This window comes from Camellia sinensis, chromosome 9, assembly GCF_055761805.1.
Source record: "Camellia sinensis isolate YWXY chromosome 9, ASM5576180v1, whole genome shotgun sequence".
NCBI lineage: Eukaryota > Viridiplantae > Streptophyta > Magnoliopsida > Ericales > Theaceae > Camellia > Camellia sinensis.
This window is the reverse complement of record NC_138969.1, coordinates 170135488-170146127: the sequence shown is the minus strand read 5'-3', so window position 1 is coordinate 170146127 and position 10640 is coordinate 170135488. Positions and strand designations below refer to the sequence as shown.

Genomic DNA, 10640 nt, shown 5'->3' with positions numbered 1-10640 from the left:
GTAATGAAGCAAGTGGTATAAACAAAACCCAAACTGAAAAATTTCCTTCTACAACACTGAAGAGGGACCAAAAATATGAATATTTACAGTGTATGGCAGCCTCAAAATCAGTATACACACATGCTAAAAATGTGATGCAAAATGAGGCTCAAAAGGTGCTATAACATGAAGTATATAAAATAATCACCAAACAGAAAAAACGTGTTAATGAAACATGAAGTATAGGCCAAAATAAGGCCACTTTCAGTTCGGATCAAGGTCCAAAAACAGAAGCAAAGAGGGCTGCCAATTTATGCAAAAAATGGGGCCAAATAAGGGATATAACTACAAGTGACACATGCAGACACCAAACAATATTGAGCCCTTCTCCAATGTTGAAGAGGGGCTCAAAATAAGCCCAATATAAGTTTACAATATGCTCGAAAACAAATTGCTCATGGGCCAAAAATAGCATGCAAAATTATGACATACAAGAGGATCAATGAAGCAAGTGTATCATGGAGGGCTCAAACAAGGTTGAGCCCTTAATGAAAAGTGAATATGAGCTCAAAAGAGGGCCCTTTTCAGTTAGGGCCGGAGCTTGAAACAAAAAGAAAGTGGGGCTTACAAATAAATCAAGAAAAAGGGTCAAAAGGGTAAAAGTATTACTTACCCTTGAAGACTCAAACTTTTGTTGCTTCTTGGATGAATTTGCAGCTTCTTTGGCCTTTGAGAAACCTCCCTTGTTGCTGGAAATGAGGTGGTGGTGGTAGAGCTTGGTGGTGTAGAAGGAATGGTGCTTAAGGACTTAGGGTTTTTCAAAGAATTGAGAGCTATGGAGATGGAGTTGTGTATGGAGACTTGAAGGACAATATTTCTAACCCCAAAATACTACAAGGCTTGCTTGCTATATAGGCCAAAGAAGGGGTGTAAAGGTGGGGGAAAAGGAGAGTAATATTCCCCCACGAAATATCCCCCAGATAAAGATCTTGTCTGGGGGAAACAGCTCCACAGCTGTAAAGTGTACAGTGCAAGGAAGCAGGCCGGCCTGGTACTTTTGTTGCAGGTGGCCGGCCGGCCACACCCCCTAGCCGGCCGGCTAGGGGTCAAAAGGTTCAATCATATTTTCTGGCCGGCCAGCAACTGGTGAGGTACTCCTATGTGTGTACAACACAACCATGTAGTTAAAAGTCCGAGAAAGTGGGTCCAAGGGGTTCAACATTGGCTCGGAAAGAGGGGGTCAAAAGGGTCAAGTTGAATTACTGGCCGGCCATGAACTTTTAGGGGCCTCTCAGGTGTGTAGATCACAGATATGTGGTTGAAAGTTCAAGAATGTGGGCCCAAGGGGTTCAACATTAGCCCGGAAGAAAGGGGTCAAAAGGGTCAGGTAACCTTAATGGCCGGCCACCAACTTTTAGGGGCCTCCCATGTGTGTAGATCACAGATATGTGGTTGAAAGTTGGCAACATTAACTCCAAGGTGTTCAACATTAGCCCGGAAGTTGGAAAAACGGGTGCCGGGAGGCTCCGGAGGAGAGATAACTGGTTGCTGCAACAATTGCTGGCCTCCCACCCTTCAGTGACCTCTTCAGTGATAAAACAGAGGTACCTACCAAAAATGAACGAAAACCGTTGCAAAACGAAAGCTCGGGGACCAAAACACGCAGTTCGGGGTCCCGAAAATGGGCTGTTAAGCACCGAAAGTGGTATTCGGCCACGAAGTGGGTTTCTCGGACCCCAGTGTCCCTCAAAAGGGAGCAAATTGGATGTATGCCAAAAATTAGAGCGATAGGAGATGATTAAGCGGTCCCGAACCGAGGTACACGGCCTGACGGCTCCGAAAACCGGGAACCGGACTCCGAAACGGGCAAAATGGCCTACGGCCAACAAATGTAGCCTACGGCCACTGAGAGATGGTCTACAGGACCTCTCCCTTCCCTCAGGAAAAGAAACAGAGGAAACCGAGCCTGGTTCGCAAACCGGGGCAAAGTACAAAAGAGGGTTCGGAAGTCCGGAGGCAGGGCTCACGGCCGCAACTCTGAAACTTCTGAACGAGCACATTATGCAACATCACCAAGCGCTCAATCGGTGACGTCTGAGTCTTAAGGTCGGTCAAAAATGGGGTGTCTACAGGTACTTTCTGGAATTTTAAATAATTAATAAATAGACATAAAATCAGAAATAGATATTCCAGAATCTAAGAAAATGCAACAATCATACCAGTAAATAGTAAACCATTACCGTAGTCTACTATAAAAATTTCAGCCTCAGAAACTTAGTCATGCAACACCAGAAGTATTTTAAAGCAAAAATAATGAATTATTATTTCAGGAAAAATATTTTTTATTTTCATAAAATTTTGATAATTTTACAATAGATAAAAAATATAATTATAAAACCAACAGTACGAACCATGCTTAAAACAAAACTATAACGAATTATTTATGACAATTTAACGTGATTCAGAATTAAAAAAAATAAATAAATAGCACCTTACAACTAGCAGCCAAGCCGGCGCAGAAAATCGCGCGGCTCGGCTCGGCTCGTGCGTAACATGGGCGGCTCGCACGTGGAGAGCGCGGACGGGCTGTGGTTGACGCGTGGTGCGTGCGGGCTGTGGCGTGCGCATGGCGGTGCTGACGTCGTCAGATGGCGTGTGTGGCTCACGCGCCGCCTTCTAGGGTGTTTTCTGGTCCAATTTTGGTACTACTAGACTCTATTTTCCAAAATAAAAACAATGGTGGTATCAAAAATGACATTTAACAAACCCAAATAATATGGTATATCACACTCTCTCTCAAATGAGAGTGGAAGTGCAAAAACTCTGCACTTCATCTTCTTCCTTAGGCCACCAAAAAATACAAAACAAACCCAAATTAGGGTTTGTTTTTTCTTGTCAATCGTAAGTTGGAATCAGGCTCATAGTATACCGTTTCGAATGTATCGAAACAAGGATTCCAAATATATAATTTTCATAACATAAAAACAAAGCATATAAAATTAGCATGTAGTCAAAGTTACAAAAATTTAAATATGAATCTCTATTTTTCTCAAAATCTGACTGTTGGAATTTTATGAAACTTTGTAGATATATTATACATGAAATATACTACAACATATGTAAATTTTAGGTTGATCGGATAAAGTTCAGAAAAATATTAATTTTTCATGCATATATCATGTGTGTATATATATATATATATATATATATAGAATTATATACATATTTAAATGCACAAAAAAACAAGCACGAAAATATCCATTTAAGGCTCTAATATCAATGTAAGATATATATAACGCAGTGGTTAAAAGAATTCAACTATACCTTGTGTGATAGAATCCGAAACGAAGAACCTTGTGGGTAAATCACGCGTTTCTTTAATCACGAACTAAGAGCACCCAGCAATGGGATGATACCACCGTATGAGTATCATCCACTCTAATCACAGTGCAAAGCCTGGATCGTTCTCTCATATGGGAGAGAGTTAGAGAGAGAGTATGGGAAAAATGTTATGGGTAAAAATCACATAACGTATCTGATATTCTATATATTCAAATATATAATTAGATATATAACAATATAATCCATCTATCCATATGTCCTAAGGATAGGATAGATGTAGATCGACAGAGGGTTATCCCAACAAATAGGATAATCAGGAAATCAAATTCAAATTCAAATTACATGGGTAATTTGAATGGGCCATGGGTTATGCCACATGGGCGCTCAAATTCGAGTCCATTACCCGGCCCAATTTCGAACAGTTTGAAATTCAACATAGTTTTTTTTCATCCATAAAGTCCTTCAGTTTTACTTGACTTGGGCATGAAGGACAGGCATTGATTTTTATGGACATTTTTTACCTTTGTTTATATAAAGCGCAGTGATTGAGGGCCCGACGTTTCGGGGCTCGAATGCCCCGAAATTCCGTTTAAGGTAAAAAAAAAAAAAAAAAAAAAAGGAAAAAAGAAAGAAAAAAAAACAGTTTCCAAAATTAGAAATTAGGGGCATTAGGGGCAAATTTTTTAGGGCCACCAATCATTTTTGTTATATAAAATGCCTAATTAGAGATAGATTATGTTTATTGAAACTCGCAAACATGCCATTTGGCTCATATTTGTTTTTATATATATATGTATGTGGGTTTAACTGTATATATATATATATGTATGTATGTGCCATGAACCTAATTGCAATAGAATAAAAAATAAAATTAAGCAAAACTAAAATCAATGAAAAGCTCCATATTTTCTTTCTAAAATCTAACCGATGAAAAGTTAGAAGATGAGTTTGAGCTCTTCTGTGGACACATAGAAGGTTTTGTGTGTGTATATATATTGTTATTTATTTATTAGTTTGTAAATATGAAAGTAAAATTTCATCTTTACTTGTTGTGGTTACTCTTTACTCTTTATTGTTCTTTAAAATAAAAATAAAAATGTACTCTATTTTTTTTTTTTTTGCTGATATTCTGTTCAACAATGACAGTAAACTTTTACTTTGGTAGTGTGTTTTTGAGTTATTTTTTCTTTTATACAAACTTTGTTGTAAATCAAAGTAATATTTTACTATGAATCAGAGTAACATGTTACTGTGAGATAGAGTAACATGTTACTGTCAAACAGTGTAATATGTTACTGTTTACATCAATTTTGACGGTAATAATATATATTTAAAAAAAAAAATTCATAGCCAACATAGATCTTATTTGATAGATCTTGATAAAAAGATTCTAAAAATACTAAATTTATTAAAAACTGACATCTAGATCAAAAATTATATTATTTTAAAGTTTAATGTTTTGATAATGGCGGTATGTGTTGGACTTTTCAAGGAAACCATTTTATGTTTGTCTTTAATGTATTAAAATTTTATTATGAGAGGGTTTTGTCCAAATCTCCCATATTTCAAATGACGTAATTTTATTTTTTGAATTATAAATTATCATAATTTTAATAAGAAAAATATTAGAGATGGCAAATTGGCGGATCAAAGCGGGTTATGCATTTAAAACAATTCAACCCAAATTCTCCCATTTAATAAATAGGCTTAAACGGGTTGTGTTGAATTAGATACGGATTGGATAAATAAATCCAACCAACCCATTTATTTCATTTTTTTTCTCTTTTAAAAAAAAAAATTGTTATTTTTAAAATTTTAAAATTTTCTATTTAATTTTTAATTTTTTTTTATACTTTGTTGTTTCAAGAAAATTATTTTAAAAATTTTAGAATTTATGATAGAACTAGTGCCCATTTAGATGGGCTTAAATAGGTATTAATGTCCAACCCATGTAAACCCAATTTTAATTGGGTTGATAAGGAGCAACCCATTTAAGCCCATTTATTGATTTAGGCACGGTAGAATGGATTTTAAATGGGTAATTAGACGGATTCATAGGTTGGGTTTGGGTTGAATTTGTCACATCTGAAAAATATTTTGCTACCAAAATACCTAAGTGTTGTATACACATTTTGAACGGTGTATACCACATCATGACCCCGTACTGGAAGTGGTGTGTACCACCCGATAGGATTTTGAGAAGTCTTATCTGAATTCAAAATTTAAAAATATGTAACAGGTTTGAATTGAAAAATAAAAAATAAAAATAAGAATAAAAAATTGAACCAATACATAGATTTAGATCTAAGCCTCCGTTTGGGAAGTGGGTTGGCTTTTTGACTTTTTGGCTTTTTTGGCTATTTTAGCCTGGGGCTAAAAAGCCTGGTTTGGGAAGGGCTTTTCGGCTTTTTTGGCTTTTTGGCTTTTTGGTGAGGTGTGATGTTGTTAAATGATGAAATTGCCCTTTTCCATTTTTTTGATTTTTTTATTTGGGTTTGGATTTAGCATATTTTCGGTTTTTTTTTTCTTTTTTTTTTTTTTTTTTATTATACAAATTTGGCTTTTTGTGGGGAACAAAAATTTGGTTTTTTTCTTTTGCTATTTTTTTTTCCATTTTTTGATTTTTGTTTAAATTTATTTATTTATTTATTTTTGGATTTGGCATTTTTTTGTTATTTTGTTTTGGTATTTTTTTTTCCAATTTTTGATTTTTGTTTAAATTTATTTATTTATTTATTTTTGGATTTGGCATTTTTTTGTTAAATTTTTTTAAAAATTTTTTTATGTTATCTTTCGATTTCACGTATTTTGCTAATTTTTTTTTTTAGGGTTTGGATTTGTCTTTTTTTTTTGTGTTTATTTTCTTTTTCTTGTTTTTCATTTTGGGTGTCGATCTGCCGACTTTTGATTAATTTGTTAATTTTTTTTTTTTTTTTTTTTTTTTGGAATTGAATTTGCCATATTTTGGTTCTTCTTTTTTATTTTAATTTTGTTATGTTGGGGTTTCGATTTTGCCTTTTTTGTTGTTTTGTTTTTTTGGAGGGGGGTTTCGCTTTGGCATTTTTTGCTTTACGTTTTTTTTTTTGACAATTTTTGTATGTTGTGTTTCGATCTCCCGAATTTTGCAACTCCAAATTTTTTCTTTTTTATTTTTTTAATTTTTTTTGTTGTAGTTTGGCGGATTTTGCGTTAACTTTTTTTTTTGTTTGACATTTTTTTATTTTGCGCTTGGATTTTTCATATTATGCTTAATTTTTTTTTCCTGTTACTTTTTTTCATTTTCGGTTTGGATTTGGGGTATTGTGCTTAAATTTTTCGGTTTTTATTTGGGAATTTATGTTTTTGTCTTTTTAAATTTTTATTTTTTTACTATAACTATGTTTTTTTTTTTAACTATGTTTTTTTTTTGTCTTCGATTTTTATTTTGAACTAAGTCTTGTTTTTTTTAATTGGTATACAATAACTTTTTTTTAATATATTTATGTGTTTCATTTATTTGTAATTCACGTCGCACTTTACAATTTGTGTATTAGTTTTCTTTTTAATTTGTTTTTATTTGTTTCACCTTGTTTTTATTTTTCCAAAAGCAAAATTCGTATGGATTGTTGTTTTTTTAAGTTAGGCACGTCAGCAACTGGAAGGGGTTACATTCCCCTGGCAACTCATACATATTATACATAATAATATATTTGAATACAGTCTGTTCCACGTGTGTCATTACGTGACGACCATACGAACATTATTTCGAGTACTATATATTTCCTAACATTCCGTTATTACGCATGTAACATAATTTGTCACGTATGTGAAGGCGGACCAATGCCATATGGGGGTCCTCATCTCCAACCATTAAACCATCCTCGTCATGTTCAACTTCTGGTATGGCATTTACTATTGTCATAGCCTCTTCCTCGTCACAGATTGGCTGAACATTTGTTGGGTTACCTGTGTTTCGCCGTATATAATTATGTAATGCCATTGACGCACCTACTAACTGAACTTGCACATTTGCAAAGTCATACCGAGGCATGTCTCGAATAAACCCCCATCGATTTTTCCATATACCGAAAGTGCGTTCCACGACACTGCGTAAGGACGAGTGGACTTTGTTAAATAATTCCCTTGGCGTGTTTGCCATCGCGTTTCTTGCAATACGCCGGAATTCTTGTTGGTGGTAACGGTGGCCTTTGAATGGTGCTAAGTAACCAATCCGGTTTGCATAGCCAGAATCGACAAGATAATATTTGCCTGCAGACATGACGACAATGTATGACACCAAAACCAACATTCTGCGTCATTTTCATATAACGCTTTGTCAGCAAATAAATATTTATTAACAAATCTAATAACATGGCCATGTGTTACCTTCGTCAGGATGTGGGAAGGGGACGTTGTCATTTGTTAGTATCTCGTTGAATATGCGACTATCATGCATACTTCCTTCCCATCCGCAAGAAATGAATATGAAACACATGTCAAAATCGACAGCGGCCATTATATTTTGTGTGTGACAGTATTTCCTACCGAAATATGTTGCCGCATCTGGCCCCGTAACCCATGCACTGACATGTGTTCCGTCTATTGCGCCAATGCAGTCCTGTCAACATGGATCATATGTTTTCAGTCGTAACTTTGTAACAAGTGGTTCACATTTGTCACGTGCAGTTAATAACAAAAAACATATGTATTTTCTTCACTTATATGTCAATCATGTTTTGCTGAAGTACCTTGAACGGTAGGTATTTCCGTCTAGACCTCACGTATGGATGTATACGATGCTGACTGTATGTGGGCCGGCAATGGACAACAGTGAACTCTTTCATGGAATTTAATACGTTATGCACGTGCCTCGACACAGTCTCCCCAGAATGTTGGAAGCGTTCCTGGATTTCCCGATTTTGCTTCCCTTTCAAGACATGGATAAACATCGCAACGCTTTCTTCAACAGCTAACCCATGTGGACGTTGCGGGACTTGTAACCCAAAATCATTTACTAATGTCTCACACAAGGCGGCAAACACTTCCTTCGGCATGCAAACATTTTCCTCAAAGCGACCCATATGCCCCGCATATAGTTCGCATATCCATGTATTCCCGGTTAGTATAGAAGTGCGACATGGCGTTTTATGCATGTGTTTTTGGTACCATTCTGTCGCCAAGTGGCATGCTTGTAGAAATGTGCAGTTCTGTTCTTGTTGCAGCTGGACCGCCATTTGATTCAGCATTTCCATTATTTCATCATGGTTGCTTCCATCCCAGGGATTCATCGCGTTTTCGTTGATGCAAAACCTACAAAAGTGGCAGGCTTTCAATTAGTTTGCACGTTATTCATTGAGTTAAATTATATTGAATTTTGCAATTGTACAATGTCGACATTGTTTGTAATGAACGCAATGCTGTCACCAATGTCCTTTGGAAGGCATGATCATATGATTTGCAAAAAAAAAAAAAAGCTGTTCAACGTATGCTTCACAGGGGGGCCATGGTTGTAACAACCACAAAACTAAGAAAATAACTTGCGACATATAGGCATTCAGAAGCATGCATCGAAAACGTATTTCCCTGTCTTAAACGTAGCGCCACAAAATATTAAACCGTAAACATCCCATTCATTTCCCAAAAACGAAGCACAACCATGCTTCCGGTCCGTCAACCCATGGACTTACCTACAACTTGTCACTGCCCGTAGCTAGCAAGAAAAAAAAAAAAAAAGACATAATGCAAAACATGCACACACCACCATCCTGTTTTAGTACATAACAAACAGTACCATAAGTCTAAGTTTTAAAAAGGAAGAAAAAAGACATGCATCTGCAACACTCGTAAGACCGTAGCATCACATCCGCCTACCCCCAAACAGGTTTGCAAATGGCCCCGACGCAGTACACTGGAGCTGCTTCTGTGTAAGCCAGCCAATGATGTGGTCGTCATCAGGCTGGCACATCATGACCTCCCGGTAATCAGCGTTATCCATAAGTGTGGAGGCGAAGTGGAATAACGGTGTACCAATCAGAGACGGAATACTGCTCAGTTTATGCATGCACTCGGAAATAGTGTACAGTGCTTCGTTGCCTGTCAGGTGCCTGACCGTGACCTGCTGATTCTTCGAACGGACCACATCTGTCATTCTGTTCATGCTCTCCGCAATAATAGACGCACCACTTGTTGCCTTCTTCGACTTTGAAACACTTGTTGATGACGTCTTTCTCCGTTTTTCCTTTTCAATCGACACATGCTCCAGTGAAGAATCAGAATCCACGTCCTGTACTCCTGTGGGTATCGGATCAGCGAATGGCTGGGCTCCCAAACTACGCACTGAATCAGATGAGTCCGTAGCAGCTTCAGGAATGTTCTCTCCCGGGGTCCAATGGTGCTTCCCAGTAGCTGCTGCCCCCATGAAAACCGTCTCCATCAAGTCACGGTGTTCCAACGTTTTCTTCCTGAACTTCGCACACACCTTGTTGATCTGCAGACATGTACATGTGTAAAAGAGGTTGACGTTATATTTCATATTCATAAATTTTATTGAAGTTGAATTAAGAAGTAAAAAATGTACTAGTAAATGAGAAATATAAAACTTGTTTCTACATGTACTTACTGATTCCATCTTGTCCCACCACTCGTCAGGTGCCTGAAACAAACCGGTGTCATAGTCAAAGCCTATCCCGGACACTCCCTTGCTTGAATCCATCAACTTCGTCCACGCTTGCCACTCTTTCTTCAAGCTCATGTACTTATTCTTCAACTGTTTAAGTCCATGTTTTTTTCCTGTTTTTCTCTGAAATTTCCTTGACAACGACTTGTATCCTGCCTGGCTGAGGACTAAGAATGGCCGATTTCCTTTACTAATCTCATTTGCAATCAACTGGAGGAAAACTCGGACTGAGTTACTGTCCGATGAGGCCTTGTGGCTTAGCTGAGTTTGTGTCTCTTCAAGACTGGTTGACTTGTCACTGACAACGCCTTTGCTTTTCGAGTGGTTACGAGGCGAAGTACGTGTGGAAGCCATTACTAATGTACGGTTACAAAAGATTACCATCACAAATTTGGTTGTTACATACACACGCATAAGCCATGACACATTATTAACAACAAACAGACATATATGATGCTAAAGTTAAATTTGCATATACCCATTGGAAATTACTAACGTACGTAAACAGGTTCCATGGAAGTTAGTAGTTGCCACAAAAAATATGATAGTTAGTATTATGGCTCCCATATGCGAGAACATACTACCAACATACTACGAACGTACTAACTACATACTAACAACATACTGACAACATACTGACAACATACTAACGTCTTCATACATA

At 36.8% G+C, this 10640-nt stretch overlaps 1 protein-coding gene across 1 annotated transcript; it reads right to left on the bottom strand.

The window, feature by feature from the left end:
* Positions 1–9157: 9157 nt before the first annotated feature.
* LOC145799902 (L10-interacting MYB domain-containing protein-like) lies at positions 9158–10330 on the bottom strand. Its single transcript, XM_082889551.1, has 2 exons — positions 9920–10330; positions 9158–9787 (listed from the first exon to the last, which is right to left on the bottom strand). Exons 1-2 carry the CDS (start codon positions 10328–10330, stop codon positions 9158–9160), a joined length of 1041 nt encoding a protein of 346 aa, XP_082745677.1.
* Between the last annotated feature and the right edge of the window lie 310 nt (positions 10331–10640).

What these genes read in the sequence shown, in the direction of transcription:
- LOC145799902 (XM_082889551.1), bottom strand. Translation starts at nt 10,330, where the DNA reads ATGGCTTCCACACGTACTTCGCCTCGTAACCACTCGAAAAGCAAAGGC. An exon ending in GGTGGGACAAGATGGAATCA is followed by an intron (nt 9,788 to 9,919) that starts GTAAGTACATGT and finishes ACATGTCTGCAG; the next exon opens with ATCAACAAGGTGTGTGCGAA.